At 35.9% G+C, this 22372-nt stretch overlaps 1 protein-coding gene across 1 annotated transcript in view; it reads left to right on the top strand.

Annotated features, from left to right (window-relative positions):
* The first annotated feature begins 409 nt into the window (after positions 1-409).
* LOC145277973 (cysteine-rich venom protein Mr30-like) overlaps positions 410-22372 on the top strand; it is a 45081-nt gene continuing 23118 nt past the window's right edge. Inside the window, exons 1-4 of the mRNA XM_080130107.1 lie at positions 410-695; positions 5191-5358; positions 13708-13798; positions 18046-18182. Of these exons, the coding sequence (XP_079986233.1) occupies positions 636-695; positions 5191-5358; positions 13708-13798; positions 18046-18182 (456 nt within the window). The 5' untranslated portion in view covers positions 410-635. The remainder of the gene's footprint in view (positions 696-5190; positions 5359-13707; positions 13799-18045; positions 18183-22372) is intronic.

Genomic DNA, 22372 nt, shown 5'->3' with positions numbered 1-22372 from the left:
TCAATAGTAATTTTGTTTACCTAAATTGAATAAAACAATATATATATATATATATATATATATATATATATATATATATATATATATATATATATATATATATATATATATATATACCAATCGTTTACAATAGACATTGCATTACAGCATTTAACAAGTTTACGAGGGTTGATATGCCATTATAGTCACACACTCTTCTGTCAAATAGTGGGGGCACGTGTTATTGGCCAAATGAATATTATTGTTGACTGTGGAATCAGATTGCTACATTATATTTACATCTACAGAGCAATGTTTCCGGGAAATGTAACGGCCACTCTCCTATCCCAGTCCAGCTCTGGGTTAAATTACATCTCCAAATAATCAATAAACGAGAGTAAATCACCCTAGAACAAATAGACCAAAACTCACAGAGCTTATATATTTACACATTAATGTAACTCTTCTCTCGTCCACGTATCACACCCGCCCCACGTTGCTCATGTATACGAGAAGACGAAAGTGTTCATGTATTCTTATTTGTCAACAAGCTGGAAGCTAATGTTTGAAGATGTCAAAAACGTTAAAAAGATTTACAACTGCGGAGAAACGCTTCGGGCTCACATCAGCACGCTTTCATTGATCGTAGAAAATACATGATGCGCCGGTGGACGCTCTTGGCGATTCTGTCGGTCACCTTCTTCAACAAAATAAAGGTAAGTGGCTTCTTTACTTTTCCATTTACCTATAGGCTAATCAAAAGTAATAAAAGAATAAATAAAATAAAAGGGGCAAGTCCAGAATCCAACCTTATTAAATAATAATAATAATAATAATAATAATAATAATAATAATAATAATAATAATAATAATAAACAAACAAACAAACAAAAATAAAGAAAAATCTTTATAAAGTACGTACCAGCGATGAAACAAAAATGTCATATTCTAAAAATCACGTAAAATAATCAAGACGTTTTTATATTATATATTTTTTACAATTTATAGCGATAAATACAAAGCTGATTTTAAAATATTGGTAATTCGAATTCAGGTGTCTCCCTTTATTAAATATAGTTGATTAAAACACACTGTTCTAAATTCGAACTACTGAGATTTTAAAATATGCCTTGTAGTGTCTACGATATGCTCTTGAGCGCTAAAAATCGTGACAATGAATAAAAATAAATACAAATACCAGCTATGGTTAACGTTATGTTGTTTTGAAAAAAGAAAAACCGAATGAATTTATAAAATGGTGATCAACGTTTCGTCCCTTATTGTAGGGGACATCTTCAGGATATTAATAGGAAAAATGCAGAAGAAGAAAACGATCATAGATCATACGTAAGTGAAAAGGAAACAGTGCTAAAATCCATATCCATATAGAGAAGGAAACTATAAATGTGTGTGTATGTTTTAATAATAATAATAATAATAATAATAATAATAATCTCTCTCTCTCTCTCTCTCTCTCTCTCTCTCTCTCTATATATATATATATATATATATATATATATATAGAGAGAGAGAGAGAGAGAGAGAGGGAGCGAGAGAGAATTATTATTATTATTATTATTATTATTATTATTATTATTATTATTATTATTATTACCGACTCACTAGGAGTTTTAATGCAGCAACTACGGATCAAAGAACAAAGAATTAATAAAACATGTTAAAAACACTTTAAGAAGAGATAAAAACATTTAATTTTCAAAAAGGAAACGCAAATTAAGTGGATTGTCTTTAATCCGCGGAGTTCCATATATATATATATATATATATATATATATATATATATATATATATATATATATATATATATATATAGCATGGGTTCCCTGCGTTGCCTGGGTGTTTGGAGATGTGTCTTGAGCCAAAAAAAAAAAAAAGTGGTAGTAGAAAGGCAGGCTCGAACCCGTACCGCGAAGGAGGAAAAGAACTGGGGAAAACCTGACCTCTTTGCTGTTACGACCACTGTCAAACCGGAAGTGACGTATGTTTAAATTAAGGCTAGACAATCGAAAACAGGGAATTACTTTCGAGAATATCGTCGAAAAAAGCGATCCCTCCCTGTAGAAAAGTGCCCAGTTGATGGTGAAGAAATTAATGTTTTAGCCAATTTTTCGATATTTGTCGTCTGAAGGGTCGAGCTTCAAAACGATACTCTGTCGAAAGTTTTAGGCGGACATGCAAACATACATCCATACATTCGACCCAAACCGATTAAAAAGCTTGTCCTATCTCTGAATACACTTTATGTTAAATTTCAAATGTTTAGACCAGAAATTGTCTTAGTAATTTGGTAGAGACCGCAGAGGTCAATTTAAAAAAAAACTTTGACCTCTATTATGACCCCTTAACATTCATTGTTTTGGGATCAAATAAAGTTATTAAGTTAAATCCGCGTCCAAGGAACCTATATCTAAAATTTCAATTGTTTATACCCAAAATTGGCGGATGAGTTTGGTAGAGCTCTCAAAGGTCAAATCGTTGAACTTTGACTGCTTAACAGCAAAACTTCTGGCCAAATACGGATTACAAAGATTTTCCCAAATCTCAGTACCCTGTATATCAAATTTCGAGTCTGTAGACTAAAAATTGACAGAGTTATTGCGTAGGAAAATGTACACACACACAGAGACACGTATATATATATATATATATATATATATATATATATATATATATATATATATATATATATATATATATATATATACGTGTCTCTGTGTGTGTGTGTACATTTTCCTACTCAATAACTCTGTCAATTTTTAGTCTACAGACTCGAAATTTGATATACAGGGTACTGAGATTTGGGAAATATATATATATATATATATATATATATATATATATATATATATATATATATATATATATATATATATATATATACGTACCCGTATATGATATGACATTTTCGTTCTGAGCGGGTACGCACATCATAAATACTTTTTGTATTTTCTGAGTGAGAACCAAAAAAAAAAATAATAAAATAAAATAAAAATAAAAATAAAAAAATAAATAAATAAAAAATAAGGCACTTCTACATTTTCTGTTTTTATTTTTGCATAGTTAAACTATGGCGAAATGGTGACAATCGTGCTTTTTTTTCAAACGAACGCTTTATTTTAATTACAATCTCGAAATAAATGAAAACAGTAAATTTGGAATATTCTGAAATGTGTGAAAATAGTCATTACTTGAAAATGAGTGATTTTTTTTGAAAACGCGCAGTTTCTTAAGAAATGAATTCAGTTATACATAATTTGCAAAAGTTTTATTATTTTGCAAAGCGAACAGTCTATTTAAGAACATAAAATTCTTAACTGCATGAAATGAAACATTATTTGAACATGCGTGTATTTTTAAGAAAATAGAATACAATTAATGAAATTACTAATTATTTTAAAATATATTCATCTATTTGTAAGACACAGTCAATCAACCGAGAACCACACCCGTCTATATAAAAAACATATTAGATATTAACGGATATATACTCAAGAGTCAAAACAACGAAAAAAATATGCTACTGTCACAGCCTGAGTTATATATGTATATGTGCTTAATACGTAGCGTGATCTTTAAGTTGAATATAAGTTTGGCCGTTGATATGACATGGATAACGCTAAGCTAACTGACGCCGATAATATTTAGAACTCAGACTATTTGCGGTCAATGCAAATGATCTGGAGAAACATAATAATATGAAGCGCGAATATAACTAAAAAGTCTCTTTGCCAAAAGATGACTGATGATAATAATGTAGTAATTTAAAAGAATTTTCCAATCTTAAATCGTACAACCTGAAAATACCCCTATTTTCATTTCCCCCTCCCCATCTCTTTCCTTTATTTCACCTCTCTTTTCCATTTACATAAATTCGTTGTAGTTGCTCTCTTCTTTTGTAAAATTAGATAAAAGACCTTTTATATATATAAAAAATAAATCTTAAGCTTGGTAATCAGAAGGACAGATTTGCCTGATGACATAGTCTCTCTGAAAAGAGGCATTGCAGTAACATGTGTGCACATATGTAGCTAATAATTTTCGTACAAAAATACTATATATATATATATATATATATATATATATATATATATATATATATATATATATATAAACTTTTGTTTATAATCAGAGAAACATGTCACATGATCACCATGACAATGTTCCGGTCAGTCAGTTATAATCAACCAATGACCTCGACAGGTGACGCGAGTTCCTTCTTCATGAATGGTTCAAGGACTAAATCTTTCAAAAAGAAAGTACTCACGTCACCTTACGAAGTCATTTTGTTATTTATGACTGACTGACCGAAACATTGCCATGTCTGTGTAGTGACCACTTAAAATGTTTATCTGGATATAAATAAAAATATATCTTGATCTTTTTATTGAGCACTATTATATAAACATCGTACTTTGGTTTTCATCATTGGATGTCTTTAACCTGGAATAATTACACACACATACACACACATATAATTATTAATATAACTATTTTAATACCTAAAGACACCAGACGCTTACGATAACAGCCGGTTGGGAGATTCGAACCCGGCCACGAAGCTATCTCTAATTCTATTAGCAAGGAATAAACCAAACTGCACGGCCAACGTTAAACGCGGGAAATACAGTCGAAATTAACATTTATGTAAAGCGTAAACGTCAAGACAGCCGAGAGTGATCTTTTTTTTTTTTTTTTTTTTTACACAGTGATCACCACTTATCAAGGCCCGGAAGCCACTCAGGGATAAGGGTTATTGCAAGTACATTACGTTAGTGAGGAGATTTGCTGAAATGTTTACTTAAGGGGGCGGTTCATTAGGAATTTGTTAACATTGGACTTGAAGACAACCAAGTTGTAGTCCGGAGGGAAGCAGGCAGACGGAACAGAGTTCCACAGGCGTGCAGTTCTAAGAAAGAAGCTTTGTTCATGGAATCCTCGTTTTGATTTAGGCACAGATATAGAGTGGGGGAAATGGTTATAACATCATGATCTGACCACATGAGCTTAAGTGACCGACTTATTACATTTCAACTTCGAGTAATCAAGAATAAGAACCGAGTTCTTAAAATAATTATTACTATAAATATTTTAATTTTAATATATATATATATATATATATATATATATATATATATTAGAACGAAATATGTAATAATACAATGCTAAATGTATTTCTTTTGCTTCTTCTAGTGTTTAAACAATGGCTGTATCATGTCTGGCAACGTAAAATACACGAGATGTTTGTCACCATCTCCAGATGTCATCAAATCCGGCATCTCTCCCAGTATTAAAGCGGAGATAGTCAAATTCCACAATCAAAAGAGAGGAGAGGCAAGAGCGTCCAACATGATGAAACTTGTAAGTATGATCTTAAAAAAAAACATTTCATATTTGTGGTGTATCTGTCTCTCTGTTCGGAGAAGCAGTTGGAAACACAGCCCTACACCAAGATCAAAGGCAACTGTTTTCGAATAAAATTTTACGGTAATTTTTATTTTTGCCTACGGCCAGAGTGCCCCTTTTTGGAAGCCCCCCCATTAAAAACGACCTTGTGTCACATATTACTCTTGTAGATAAGCAATTAAATACCAATATATATTAATAGTGTATAATTTTTTTCTTACAATGATATTGCGGGGTCTGATTTTGCACTGGACACCCAGAAACAACAACAACAACAACAACAACAACAACAACAACAACAACAACAACAACCACCACCACCACCACCACCACCACCACCACCACCACCACCACCACCGGGTCAGAGTGGACCTGAGAGCAATGGTAATTAAAGGGTGGCTCCACACTCCCCAAAGCCCACAAGCTGGGGCCTCACCACTGGATATAGTTTAAGGTCATATCAAGGACCCCCATTGAGGGACTTTTACCCTCTGCAGGGGAGCAGTCGGCATATTCTAATGCCTCACCGACAGGGCCGCGAATTACTTAGGACCTCTATCCAGTCATAGCTGACAGAACAAGAACATGCTACCCTCATAAAGTAAATAAAGGGTTCCACTCGAAATTCCATCCAAATTCCTGAGTTCGACAGAAACAGTCCATCTGCATACACCGGAGGTTACATCGACTGAAACGTTGTGAAAATCATACTCAAGATGAGAACGGTAGTCCGATTAAGCTAAATAATACGAATAACCAATAATCACGTTGACACACCGTTTCCCGCTCGATCACCGAAGTTAAGCAACGTTGAACCTGGTCAGTACTAAATGGGTGACCATTTGGGACTTCCAGGCGCTGTATGTGCTCTCCGCTTATCTCGGTATTGTTTCCAATCATCCCGGACTTCTTGCCACTGGACTCAAACTGCCGATTCAGGAAAAGTGTGGTTGAGGATTGCGCAACCCTTGCCTCACAATTAAACGCGTAGCTGCCCCTACAGGGGGTATCCTTTGTCTTTTGAGACTGAACGGAGGCATCATATTCGATAAAATTTCACTTTAAGGCTCGTCTCACGTACGTATAAAATTTTTTTTTTTTTTTTTTTTTTTTGTAGATTTCGGTGTGCTAAAAACGAATCTGCTAACCGTTTCCGTCGCAGATAAATAGTTTTTATGATATGAAGAAATTACTTTTCAAAACGTGGGTGATCACTTTTTCATGTAAACATAACTTAAAATGAGAACCCACTTTCTGGCCACCTAATTAGGGGGCATATTTTTGTTTGTTTATTGGGTAAAAGGTTTTTTTTCTGCTTTTAACTTTCAATAAAGACACGAGTAAATTGAAAAATAAAGAAAAATCTGTACGCAGATACGTGTAATTCCTTATCTTTTCAATGGTGACCATTTCTATACATGTAAGCGCGCATATTTTTGCCTCAAACAAGTAGTTTTCGAGATATTAAGCCATGTAATTCTATATGTTATCAGTGATGGCAATTTCTGTACGCGCAAGTGTGCGCATATTTCTGTACGCGCAAATTTTTGCCGCGTGCACGCAGCAATAAATGCGCGCACTTGCTCGTACAGAAACGATCATCACTGATAACATATAGAATTACATGGCTTAATATCTGGAAAACTACTTGTTTTCCATCTAATTTTAAATTGTTCGCTAAAGATTACTACGCTATGCTAGCAGGCAGTTTGGTACGCTAGTTCATGGTATTGCGCGATCGCGTGTAACATAACCGAAGACTGAAATAGCGGAAAATAGTCCCAGGGATCAGGGGGTTAATACCATGCAAACGGTAAATTTGCGACAGAAACGGCCATCATATTCTTTTAAAGCACACCAAAATATACAAAAAAAAAAAAAAAGAATTATTTTTTTCTATACGAATGTAAGACGGGCCTTAAAGTAAAATAATACCAAAAATTCAGAAACGTCAGAAAAATAATGATAATAATTCCAAAAATAATCGTTACAGACAAAAAGTTAAATATATATTTCTTAAAATTTGAACTTTAGTAACAAAATTAAACACAACGTGGTACTTATGTAGTCTAACAATCGCGATACCACCGGAAAATGCAGTAAGCTGAGCGCCTAATTCTTCTTCTTCTTCTTCTTCTTCTTCTTCTTCTTCTTCTTCTTCTTCTTCTTCTTCTTCTTCATAAATAAAACAGCACACACACATGTGTGTGTGTGTAAATATCTAACAGGTAAACTTAATTGAAAAAATATATTTCCACATAATTATATATATATATATATATATATATATATATATATATATGTACATATAATATATATATATATATATATATATATATATATATATATATATATATATATATATATATATATATATGATGGACTCTCCGTCGATTTTCGACGTATGAGACTCCGACAATTGACCTGAAGGTCTAGAACTCAGCGTTTCGACATTCACTTAGACGTATGTGGCACTTTAGTCCTGCTAGAGACTTGCAATGGCGACCGTAGTGGTGACAGACATATAAATGCGAGAATTTAGCTCCACACTGCTCAGTATTATTTTTTGACTTGACTCTCGCTTCTTTTAGTTTTTCGATGCAAAACACCGAGAACTCCTTGATTTTTCTGTCACACATTTCTATTCATTTCCTTCTGTCTTTTGCAGTTAGCTCAATGTTGTTATATTCAATATTTAGAACCTGCAAATTAGACTTTATTTTGTCTTTGTAACGCAACCATGGTCGTCCCACGTTTCGACGGCCTCTGTCTGATTGGCCATACAGGAGTTGCTTCGGTATCCTATCATCATCCATTCGCATCACATGACCCGCCCATCGAAGCTGCAACTGGATTAAGAAGCTTTCGATGTTGCTGATTTTACAAAGTGTGAATAATTTCGCATTTGATATTTTGCCCTTCAAAGTAAAACCGCAAATGGCACGTAGACATCTCTTATGGAAGACGTCAAGTTGCGAAATTTGTTTTCGGTACGGGGTCCACGTCTCCGAGGCATACAAAAGTGTGGACAGTACCACAGCCTTATATACACGAATTTTTGTCTTCAGGCTTAAACCCCGAACATTCCATAATCTTGTGTGCAGCTTGCCAAAGGCGTTGCTTGCTTGGGAGATACGGTTGATAACTTCATGGTCAAGAGATGCACTTGAATCAACCACACTTCCCAAGTATGTAAACTTGTTAACATACTTCAGGTTTTTCCCATCTACCTGAATCGACATCTGAGGAAAATTGTGCACGGTGTGTTTCTGTTTAACACCCTGTACTTGTTTTGGTGTAGGTGGTGGCTGGTAGATGACTTCCGTTTTCTTTATACTGATTGTCAAGCCAAAGGCTTTACATGCAGTAGAAAACCGATTTACAAGATGTTGAGCCTTCTCCCGAGAAGTCGCGACAAGGGCAGCATCATCTGCAAACAGCAAATCTCTTATAATGGTTCTTCGGAGAAGTGTTTTCGCTTTGAAGCGTTGTTGATTAAAAATCCCACCATCTGTACGGAATTGGAAATGAACGCCAGTGTCAACATCTGCAAATGCATATTTCAGCATAACAGAGAAGTAAAGGGCGAATAGTACTGGAGCCATTACACAACCTTGTTTTGTTCCATTGATCACATTGAAAGGCTCAGAAGAGTCCCCATTGGACATCACTGAAGCCTTCATGCCATCATGGAAGGATGTTATAACTTTGAGCATATTGTCAAGTATACCAATTTTCTTAAGGATTTTCCATAGGGCAGTTCGGTTGACAGTGTCAAAGGCTTTAGTAAGATCAATGAACACTATGTATAGCTCTTGGTTCTTTTCTCGAACTTTCTCAGAGACCTGTCGCAGAGAAAAGATCATATCTATTGTACCCCGAAGAGAGCGGAAACCACACTGCGATTCGGGATATATCTCATCTACAAGATGTCTGATTAATCTGTTGATTATTAGTCTGGCCATGATTTTTCCAGCAATTGAGAGCAGAGATATGCCACGATGATTGTCACAGGAATTCCTCAAGCCTTTATTTTTTATAAAGATGGTAAATTGATGCATCTTTAAAGTCCTGTGGGACTTTTCCAGATGTCCAAATGGACACGAAAAGTGCATGTAGCTTTCTGGCCAGTTTATGGCCACCATATCTGTAGACTTTCGGTGGTATACCGTCATTTCCTGGTGCTTTACCCGATGATATCTGTTCAACTGCTGCAAGGACTTCTGGGAGAGTTGGTAACACGGATAGTTCTGATCTCTCGGGAACCTGCTCAATTGAGTTTATAATCTCATCGTCTGTTACCGAAGAAGAATTTAACACTGTTTCAAAATGTTCCTTCCAGCGTCTCAAGATACCGTCCTTGTCTGTCAGTAATGTCCCGTCTTCTGCTAGAATTGGCGAAACTCCTGATTCTTGAGGACCGAAAACCTTCCTTATACCTTCATAAAAGGCTTTTGTGTCCTTTCTGTTGAATGCTGACTGAACAGCTTCTGCGTGTGCGGTCCACCATTTCTCTTTCATCTGTCGTAGTGTCCTCTGCACTTTCCCTTTGCAGGTTTTGTATGCCAATCTTTTTTCAGTAGAGTTTTGGTCGTCAATCCATGCTTTGTGAGCTTGATGCATTTTCTGAATTTGATCCTGGGCTTCTATATCCTAGTCATCAAACCAATCCTGGTGCTTCCGTATGGGTAAGCCCAGCACTTCCAGGGCAGTGGAATGGGTGATATTTCGTAGCGCTTCCCAGGACGCTTCTATGTTGTCAGTTATTTCTACACCATCTAAATTTTCATCCAACTTGTCAGAAAGTATTGTTCGAGTTTCAGTATTCTTAAGCGACAATACATTAATACGTTTTGGAATAGATGACTTCTTTACCTGTCTGCGCCAAAGACTCAGAGACACCTTGCTACGTAGCAGGGCATGATCTGATAGGTAACAGCTTGTATGGAAGGAGCGCGTTATTTTGAAGTCACGAAAATCACGTTTCTTAGTGATGACATAGTCAATCATATGCCAGCTGTTTGAACGAGGGTGCATCCATGTGGTTTTGCGACAATTTTTCTGTTGAAAAACTGTGTTAGTGATGGTCATATTGAATTCTCTGCAGAGGGAGAGTAAATGAAGACCATTTTCATTCATTCTACCAACGCCATGATGCCCCAGAACCCCTTTCCATGATTGGAAGTCAGAACCGACCCGAGCATTAAAGTCGCCCATCAAAATGAGTTTGTCCTTATGGCGAATACCACCAATTACTTCTCGTAGTTGTTGGTAGAATTAATCTCTCTCCTCATCCGGTCTGCTCATTGTTGATGCATAGCAGCTTACAAGTGTAACCCGAGTTTCAAGTTCCAACTCAAGGGTCAAAGTCATAATGCGGTCCGATAGACCTTTGTGAAGAGATTTCAGTGATTTGGCTAGTTCTGATTTTACGGCAAATCCCACACCAGAGAGGCGAGACTCATCAGGCCCTCTACCCTTGGAGAAAAATACATAGCCACCCTTTTCCTCCTTAAATTGAGAGACACCAGCAAGGCGTGTTTCACTGAGTGCCGCAATATCGATCTTATATTTCTTAAGTTCACGAGATATCAACGCTGTTTTACATTCTGGTGCATTAGGATTGTCCTGGAGGGTGCGAATATTCCACGATCCAATATATAATTTCTTACTTAATTTATAATTATTTCGACTGCACACTGGATACACAGACAGCTGCAGTTCACTGTCAAGGTGAATGTGTACAAGCAATGTCTAGGGTTCCTTTTATCGCCCCTTCCCCATACATGGGGAAAGCAATGCTATCCCTAAATAGGGCTGCTTTGCCACCAATGGAGGACACGAGCTGCGCAATTGCACACATATTTGCACAGAACGGCCATCACCCATTGACCGCCACAGTGAAAACATTCGGCTAAGGACTTCCAGTGATACCCTTCACCTATCCCCGTCACCTTCAACCTTACGCCCATGGACTTTGTTGGTGCAGGACCATGTAAAACCTAGACCCCATCAAAATTGTCAGAGAACCCACACATAGGCCTTGATTATAGTGGTGAAAGCCCGTGTACAACTATCCACACTTTTTGGTGCTGCTGATAGCACTAAATCGGTGCAAAGATTTGCCACAAAGGAAACGAACAACAGACCTCAGGTTTTATATCAGAGTTTCCCTCTCCTAGATACATGTCTTAACAAAGACTAAGGGTGCATCTCTCCTTGTGGTCAGGTATAATCCCACCAGTTTTCTGGATCACTCTTCGTCTGGACTCTACCCTTTGACCTGTCCGGCTTGGGTGGCCCTACCAGGAGTACATGACTCTCGCCGGCATAGCTCTAGGGGTCATAGAGACTCGCAAAATGCCTCACCACGGTAAGGTGGTGATCCACGGGGCATATATATATATATATATATATATATATATATATATATATATATATATATATATATATATATAGTGTTGTACTATTGTAATGTAAAGAACGCGCAGAAAGGGTTGTAATCAACTGAATTCATTCTAGTGCAATGACAAAAAAAGCTTAAACAGATATATAAATAAAAATAAAGAGGTTATGTAAATGTTTTTAAAAAGACACGTAATCACGTGAGCAGGATTTTTTCCTTCTTTTGACACGATAACAAGTAACGTTCTTATTTTTTATTATTTATCTATTTTCGAAAGAGTGCCACGTGCAAGTGGAGAAGAAAAAAAACAGAGTTATGCAAAATTTGTGTCAAGAATTGTCTAAAGTTCCGACTTCTTTTTGGCTTTCACTTTAATAAGAACGTGAATTTATGAGGTGAATTTATTCGACACAATATGATTCAACTAAAAAAAAAAAAAAAAAAAAACTAACGTGAATTAAGATTAAAGTTAAGGTGTTATTGTGGACCCTCACCCCCTTTAAAAAACATTGTTAAACTTTGTGACATATTTACATTCTATGGAGGTCAGGCGCGAACGAACACCTAATAATTTTATTATACCATATTTCTTCAAACTGAAACATAATTATCAAAGTATACTTACGCAAATAGATATAAAAAGTCTTTGTTAAAGTTTGTGCCATATTTTCATGGAGTACAGGCGCGAACGCAGACCCCACAATTTTATTATATCATCCCTATTTAAGTTGAAACATACTTATCAAAGTATTCTTATGTACACCTATATCAAAAACACTTGCAAACGTTTTTTTTTCATTTTTTATTTCCATACTTTGGGGGCCAGGCGCGAACGCAGACCCCACAATTTTCATGAACCACCGTTCTGCCAGATCAAACATACCTATTCCTGATCCTCGATACATCTTCTATCATTATATGTAATCAGTTTTTTTTAAAATAGTCAACCATATAGGAACCTATTCGTGACCACACACACACACACACACACACACACACACACACACACACACACACACACACACGTTCAGCTTTATATTATAGATATATAAACATATATAAATTATATACATATACATATATTATATATACATATAATATATGTACATATTATATATACATATAATATATGTATACAAACATTACACGTGGTACTACCTTCCCCAAGGTAGACTGGCAGACTTGCCTGGCCAGATCGAAACACAAGTCCCATTCACACAGTTCTACAGTCAAGAATCCCAAGGATTCTAACTAAACAAAGAGACACATCACCTCAACAGATCAGCAGCTCTCAGGAAAACGCACTGTCGCTATCGTATGTTCCACTAACAATTTTCCTACCCCGAAAGGAAAGTCCTGATCGCCCACCTCTTTCTCATTTCATGGAATCTTTCACCCCTGACTTATTTTAGGCTTTGTTAGTGATCACCATTCGACCACTCAGAAGTTGAATACTGAAGATAATAGCCAGAAAATCTCTATTCAACTATGCTAGGAAAATCATTTTCCATAATCAGGCCATTCCTATGATGACTTTCCCATTCAACGAGGAACTTATTTTTCAAACAAAGAAAATATCTCTGGGATGTTCTGACACTGACCAAAAATATTTTCAATTCTCTGTGCACCCTCTTCTTCTCTTGGACAAGCATATATCACTGCAACGTTCGCCATTCATATGCACAAGAAAAACATGCTACGCAGAGCATGTTCACAAATGTTGTTAATAATTACTGATGTATTTTACACTTGTCATTAAAGCAAACTTCATATCTAACAATTTTTTGTGTCTATTTCTGAGTGTCACAGACAGTTAAATGTGGTAGCCGGGTCCAAAATAAACCTGAACACATAGAATTATTAACAATCTTACGCGGTAACTATCCTTTACATTTCAGTACTGGAATGACACTATTGCTGCGATAGCACAAATTTGGGCCAATCAATGCACACAGGAACATGACTATTTGAATGCCCGCGCCATTCCAGGTAAGCGTACGGAAACGAATTTCTTGAGAGAGAAAGAGAGAGAGAGAGAGAGAGAGAAACACACACACATGCACATATATACACACACGCATATATATAGTAATTTATAATATACACACGCACGTATACACACACACGCATATACATAGTAATTTATAAAATATATATGGCAATTAAGCTACACAGAATATTTCGCGTTTCATTCTCATGAGAATTCTTCAGGCTTACGCGGAGAGTTGTCTAAGAATATTCTATGTAGCTTAATTTCCATATATACTTTTATAAATTACTACCTAGCTATACCTATGTATCGAGCACTGTTGAAGTAAATACTTAAAGTTTAAGCATAAAATTATACTTCGTATATTAATTTATGTGATTAAACGAAGTAGTCATATATATATATATATATATATATATATATATATATATATATATATATATATATATATATATATATATATGTGTGTGTGTGTGTGTGTGTGTGTGTGTGTATTCAAGAAAATATTATTAACTGCAATATAAGGAGCAAACAATATTTTTAAAATTATAAAAAGGGGTTCACTTGGTTTTACTGCTCTTTTGTATTGAATTTGGCATCCTAATATTTGCGCTGTGCGTGATCCTTTTTGGACTAATACTGTACCGCTTTAAAATCCTTTTTTAAAAACATCTTTGATATGCATGAATATACATTTTATGCCCAAGGAATGGCACTGATACACGATTCTTTCGTGGGGATTTCCTGATTCAAGAACCTGGATTTAGATTACTTCTTCGGATTACTTTTTTAGTGTCTTTTCAAATTTATTACAGACATTAAAATCTCTCTTCTGGATTATTATGCATGCGAGTGTATTGGATATTAACTTTTTCGTCTCATTTTATTCTGGAGTACACCTAATTCCTGATGAATTATCTTATTATTATATATGCTCTGAACCTATAAAATAGATACATTGAGCTTCACTCGAAATTAACGGTGATTCAGTTTTTATCACAACAGTCTCAACCCGTTAAACGAAAACGGTATGCATTGAAATTAACAATATTTAAAAAATAAACACACACACACACACACACACACACACACACACACACACACACACACACACACACACACACACACACACATATATGTTTTTAATCAAAAAATATAAAATGTGGAAAGATTCGGTTGGCATTTTGTCGTTTTTCGACAAAATTAGATTTTCTAGATATGTTGCAATAATGTACGAACGTAGCTTTTCTAGGTTATCGTTAAAAAATCAAAAGAATTTGCAACATTTAATTTTAAAAAAATATGGTTGCACGACGAACCCTAGAATGTCCTAAATCTCTCTTCCGCGCAGTTGTCTGAGCTTGAACTTTATATTCTTTAGCATGACTTGGACTTCTGCATCCCCCCCATACTCCCAAAGTGTGAAGAGATATATGCTGAATTTGAAGTCTTTTTTGCTCAATTTCTTTCTCCTGTTTCCGACTCTGTGGTCAGTGATATTAAATGACGTCGCACATTCTTATGCTGGTACGCCTATTTCGTTTTGTGAAGCAAAATGGCGAAGTGAACATTATCGTACAATCAAAGCACTTCGCCATGATAAATCTTAGTCATCACAAATCCCGACAAAGGCTCTGGTGTAGTCATAAAATGATGACTATCCTGAGAGACACGTAAATTTGTTAAATTAGGTCCGGTAGATACTCATGATTCTACTATCTCTATCGAGACCAAGTTCCAAAAACGACTTGTCAAATGGGTCAAAAGTGGTGTTCTTCCCACTTTTGACCCATTTGACAAGTCGTATGTATGTATGGTTTGACTAAGAACCATAAAAGGGGGGTACTGTTGAGACCCATATTATCTATGATAGGATCCTCTCAACATAAGTTAGCTAAATGGTTGACAAGTATTTTAGAACCCGTTTTGGAACGTTATAGTCTATTTTGCATTAAAGACTCTATTAGCTTTACTAACTTTATGCAAAATTATACTCATTCAGACAAATCTATGTGTTCTCTTGATATTTCTAGTCTTTTTACTTGCATCCCATTGTTAGAGACTATTAATATTTGTACTGACGCCTTATATCAGAGTAAACTTCGAACTCCCCCAATTCCAGAAAATATTTTTGTAGAATCGATGAAATTCGCCACCATGTCGGTTGAATTCAGTTTTAATGATATTATGTATAGACAGACAGATGGTGTGACCATGGGTTCCCCATTGGGACCAGCGCTGGCTAATATCTTTGTGGGTTTTCATGAACAGGGTCTAATATCTGGTGTGCATAAACCAGACATTTACTTTCGTTACGTTGATGACACTTTTTGCTTATTTGACAACGAGACGAATGTGGATGTTTTTTTGTGTCCCTTAATAACGTTCATCCAGCCCTTAAGTTTACGGTAGACAAAGAAACGAATTGTACTCTTCCGTTTTTGGATGTTCTTTTGTCCAAGACATACTCGTGTTTTCTTACTTCTGTTTATCCTAAACCAACCTTTACCGGTCTGTATACGCGTTAAGACTCTTTTTGTCCTACAAACCAAAAATACAATTTAATTAAGACTTTAGCACATAGGGGCTTAATGATTTGTTCTAAAGTTAATCTGGATAACGAGCTTAAATTTATTACTAAGACCCTTTGTAACAATGGCTACCCCTTAGATATTGTTGAAACTACTATTAATAAGAAAGTTTCCAATTTTTATAAACCTAAAGAAATTATAGTTAATAGATGTCCTGTTTACCTACGTATACCTTGGCTAGATAATATCAGTGACCGATTTGCTAAGCAAATCTCTTTGTCTGTGCAACGGTGTTATTTTGCATCGAATCCACGCGTTGTTTTTTTAACCAGACCTATGTTGTCGTCCATTTGCAAAGATGTTCTCCCCCCCACTATAATAATTCTATTATTTATTTATTTAAATGTAGTTGCAGTGCGCACTATGTTGGACGAACATCGCAAAGATTAGATTTCCGTTTGAAACAACATGTACCATCAAAGATTCGTTATGCAAATTTTTCACCCTTGGATGTTCTGAATAATACGTATGGTTCTGCGATTTGCGACCACCTTATAAATAACGATGCGTGTGCCACGAATTTCAGTGCTGACATGTTTACGATCTTGAGTAAGTCGTACTCGCCCTTTCATTTAAAAATTCTAGAGACTATTTTTATTAAGTCTTTGAGATCTTCTCTTTGCAAGCAAAAAGAAAATCTTTTAGGACTTAATTTAGTTTCTACGTAATTTTCCCCCGTTTATTTTTCGTTTTTTTTTTCTCCCCACGCCATATTCATGAGTTTTTTTTTAAATCGTATTTTCCTCGATTTAGCTCTGTTGAGCGAGCAACGAAACCTGGTTAGCTAACCTTTATTTTAATATTTTATTTTTTAAATCATCATATTGATTGGTCTGTATTTAGCCATTATTAAATTCTGTACCCCCCGAAAGATTTTCATATATATATATATATATATATATATATATATATATATATATATATATATATATATATATATATATATATATATATATATATATAAAATATATGCTGTATTAATAAAAGGTGAATCTGCACTGTGTTTTTTCTTGCGTCAGTATGGAAGTTCCGTATTGTATGATATTTCGGGGGAATTTTACCTTCATCAGATACGTGTGCGACTTTAGTTCAAACGTGTATAAGAAGGCTATCGTAAACATATTTTTAAACTGACCAGCATAAGTGTAATGTTAGCAATATAGAATACCAACGTATTGAAGTCATGTGACGTATGAACAAAAACCAAACACATGCCCAAAAGTAATATTAAGATTATAATTTTTCGTATATCTATTTATTTATTTTTCAAAATCATTCATATATATCAATCAACAAATATGGACTTAATGTTTGATACTACTACTACTACTACTACTACTACTACTACTACTACTACTACTACTATGTATATTTACTTTTTAAATATTTTCTACTTGCATTGTGTTTTATTTGCGTCAGTATAGTCAGATGGAAGTTCCATATTGTATATTTCGGGAAAATTACTCTTCATCAGATGTGCGTTCGACTTTAGTTAAAACGTGCATACTATTGTACGCTATTTTAAACATACTTTTTTTAATTTGACCTGAAAGTTTTTAGAAACCCGATGTTGAGAGGTATTTCAATTCATTTGTATATGAAACAGATGGTCATCCCATATAACTTAGTGATCGCATAAAAATGTTTAATTTCAGGTTGGGTCGTCCCATTGGGACAGAACCTCGGCTATGGAATACCGAAAATGATGGATTTAATGAAGATGTGGTATGACGAAAAGAAGCTCTGGGAACGTGGTGAAAGAGATGAGCTTATCGTTGGTCATTACACGCAGGTGAGAATTTTCGAAAATGTCTTTCTGAAAATAACGACAACAGCAACATATAAAATATAAAAAATAAGCATTTGCATAAATAATTGTTAGTAATGTTTCTGACAACGGGGGAAGAAAACGCTAGATTCCATATTGCTACGGCTTTTTCTTTTCAATGGTCCCCAAAAGAAAGTCTACCGTTCTGACCTTTTTTCGTCCCTATTCTCTCTCTCTATTAGTTTCAGTCTGCCCTGCTCTAAATAACTTTGCTGACCTATTCCATAAACTCATCAACCTAACTTGAAAAATTCTAACAAACAAATCAAGAGGAAACCCAGAACCACAACTTCCAACGTACTACACCACTACAATATCTCCTTCTCTAACATCAGTGGTCTACATTCCAACTTTCCAGAGATTAAAATCCAATTACGAGAGACCAAATCTGACTTGTTGGTCTTGTGTGAAACTGTCATTAACTCAGCTGTCTTATTAACCGATTTCTCCATCAAAGGCTATTTTAACTTTATATCCAAACGCAACCATTAAGTTCGCTACGGACATGGAATATGTGACTACATTAAGGATATCTTCCCCTGTGACAAAGACATCTCCAAAGAAAACACCAAACATGCATACGTGCTTTGGAGTAAAACTTACTCACAGCACAGCATTTATATTTACTCTCTACCATCCCCAAAATGATGGAGTAGCTATTTTTGAGAGTATCACTAAGCAAATTTATCATAACCTGTCTGCCCATCCCTCGGCCAACATTCACGTCTGTGAAGATTTCAATGTTCACAACATTGAATGGCTAGTCCACTCAAACAAAACAGATGACGAAGGAGTATTTTGGCATGATTTTTCCTTTATTTATGACCTAACAAATATCCCTCTCTATCATATAACAGTGTACGGATACTCGATGGCTGACTGAGACGATTTCCGAACATTCATACTGGAACTACCCGAACGCTTTATGTTTAAAAAGAATGCGACTGATGCAGCATTTGAATTAAATGATTGGTTAAGTATTGGCAGAGACAACCAAATACCCCCCAAGAAATTCGACCAGAAACAGCCAGCCATAGTACACCCCTCAATGTGATGCCGCCATTGCACATAGAAATCACTACTTCAATTGCTTTAAACGTAATAGTTGTTTTGAAACCAAAATCACCTAGAACTGTAAGCAATCACTGCAAAAGGATTATAGAAAATGCGAGAGAGCCATATACTCAATTCATCAAGTCCAAAGTAGAAGAACAGAGGCTAGGTTCTCATGAGTTTTGGCGAATAACAAATAAGGTCCTAAAGAGATGTATCATCTATTCCGACCATCATCAGCAGGCCTGGTGTGATTTCATCAGCATATGACAAAGGCAAACTCTTTGCTAAAAAATTTGCATAAAACTCAACCCTGTACGATTAGGACCACCTTCCTCCTAAATTTCGTCCCAAGACCGAAAACAATCGAAGTGACATCCACATATCTGTTCCCTAGGTTATCACACTTGTCAAGACCCTTGATGCCAGCAAAACAACTGGTTCTGACAATATTCCAGTTATGGTACTCAAAAAGGCTGCAACCGGAACTAGCACTCATTTTGCAAAGCTGTCCCATCAGTGCCTAAATCAGAAATGCTTCCTAACACTTTAGAAAACTCCATTAGTTTGCCCAGTATTAAAAAAAATACTGGAGATCGGTCTTCTGAATCTCAGTACAGACCAATTAAATCTTCTGTGTGTCATGAGTAAGTTGCTTGAATCCGTGTTGGGGAGAAATTGCCAACCACCTCATCAAAAATAACCTACTTAGCGATAAGCAATATGGTTTCCGTCCTGCGAGATCTAAAACTGATGTATTGATTATGATTTCACATAGGGTCAGTGAATCTATTGACGGAAATTTGCTCTCCAGAACAGTAACTCTTGACATATCAAATACATTTGATAGGGTTTGGCATAAAGTTTTACTTCACGAGATTTCCAGCTATAGAACATCTGGTAATATCTTCACAACAATTGAATCTTTTCTTTCTGATAGGTTTATATAAGTAGTCGTCGATGGGAAGAAGTCATAAACTAAAATTACCAATATAGGCGGGCTTCAAGGGTACATCCTGGATTCAGTTCTCTTCCATATGTTCATGAATGATCTCCTAAATCACATTCTAAGCTCATTTGTCGACATATACACAGAGAGCAATACTATTTACTGCACCAGGCCAACAACGACCTATATCTCTCTGAATTTCCCTCTTCAGACCTTGTGCACGTGGTGCAATGGGGCAAAATATGTCTGGTTAATTTTAACACATTCAAAACCAAGCTTCTATATTTTAACCACCAACGCTCTGATCCCCACTTGTTGTTCTCGGTTGATTGACTGTGTGTTACCGTGTCGGATATATACTTAAGAGTCAAAAGGATGAAAAGAATATACTGTGGTCAAATCTCTAGTAATCATCAGTAGACAGATAGCCTCTTCCTTCACAACGTTACACCAATTGATATGAATGCCGGATTTAACAAGCTTCTGGGGCTGACATTCACTTATGACCTGAAATGGAAGACTCTCATCAAATCACTTATCAAGGTCGCTGGAAAAATGGTTGCATCATTCTCTCGTTCCAAAACGTATCTCACTCCTGACATAATCCTCTATTTGTATAACAGCCAATGGAGTACTGTTGTCACATCTGAGCAGAAACTGCTCTGAGCCACCTATCCTGTCTTGACAGAGTTCAAAACCGGCTTACAAAACCTAGTAGTTGATGTCCTTTTCTCTCTCCTGCAACCGCTTTCATAGAGAAAGGATGTCGTGAGCTTGTTTCCGCTCTATCGTTATTTCTATGGCAAGTGCTCGTCTGAGCTTCAATCTATGGCCCCTCTCTGCCAAACTTCCACAAAAAGTACTCGTCTAGCTACAAGCACTACCAACAATCCCCTCATTCTCTATCTGTTCCTAAATCTAAAAGCAAATTCCATGAACAAAGCTTCTTTACTAGAACTGCTCACCTGTGGAATTCTATTCCACTGACCTGCTTTCCAGATAACTACAACGTGTTCATCTTCAAATCCAATGTAAACAAGTTCTTGCTGAGCCCCCCTTAAATAATCAAGTGCTATCTACTTTCAACTACTAACAATCACCAAGCTGCTGTCTCGATGACTACCGTTCACTCATCAACACTTATCCTCGAGTGGCTATCGGACCTTGATAAGTGGTGACACCCCCTCATAAAAGTACTTTCGTCCCATTTATTATATAGTAGTACTAGGCCTCCGTCGGTCAGGGTGCAAAGTATCTTGATGTTCTGTAATACGAAGCATATATCTATATTATCTTTCTTTTTGTCTGTCTGTCTGACCTTTCCACCTTTTCTCAGAAACTACTGTAATACAAAAAAATAAAAAATAAAAATGAAGGAAAAAAGTAATAATAAAAAAGGCAAGATAGCAAAGTCACTCAGCAACACGCAACAACAGTCTCCACGAATTCTCGTAACCGTCTCCAAGGATTTTCGTAATCGTCTATTTGCGTTCTCCCCACGGTCTCCTTTTATGCAGTCGAGCGGTGAGATTTTTTTTTTTTGCACACGTTGCGAGACCACTTAGTTAAAAAAAAAAAGTTGTGGGCGCCGACAGGTTGATTCGACATGACGCTTACGCGCGTGGATGATATAATGGTAAGCCATATTTTCCCTAGTCCGATATGGCTGAAATTTTGTACAGACTTTTGTTGAAACGTATAATGGGATTCGTTCCATGCACAGTTATGGATGACTAGGGATTAATAGGGATCAATCACTACAATACCACATTTATTCTAGAAGTTTTTTGGAAACTACTAAGTCGATCTGGTTAAATGTTGTATCGACTTTTGTTATCTTAAGGTACACCGAACTAAATATTATAGTATCCGCTCGATGCACAGTTTTTTTTTTTTACACAGGAATCACCATTTATCAAGGCCCGGAGGCCACCCGAGGATAAGGGTTACTGGGTATGCATTAGTCAATGTGATTATAGCATAGTAAACATAAGTAGTGGGGATTTTGTAAATTGGATTACTTAGGGGGGCGGTTCATCAAGAACTTGTTTACGTTGGACTTGAAGACAATTAGGGATTAATAGAGATTAGTCACCACAATACAACATTTCTTCTAAGAAATTTTCTCGAAAACTACTGGGCCGATCTGAAA

Source organism: Euprymna scolopes, chromosome 6, assembly GCF_053919585.1.
Source record: "Euprymna scolopes isolate OS-2025 chromosome 6, ASM5391958v1, whole genome shotgun sequence".
Taxonomy (NCBI): Eukaryota; Metazoa; Mollusca; class Cephalopoda; order Sepiida; family Sepiolidae; genus Euprymna; species Euprymna scolopes.
This window is presented reverse-complemented; position numbering and strand designations above follow the sequence as displayed.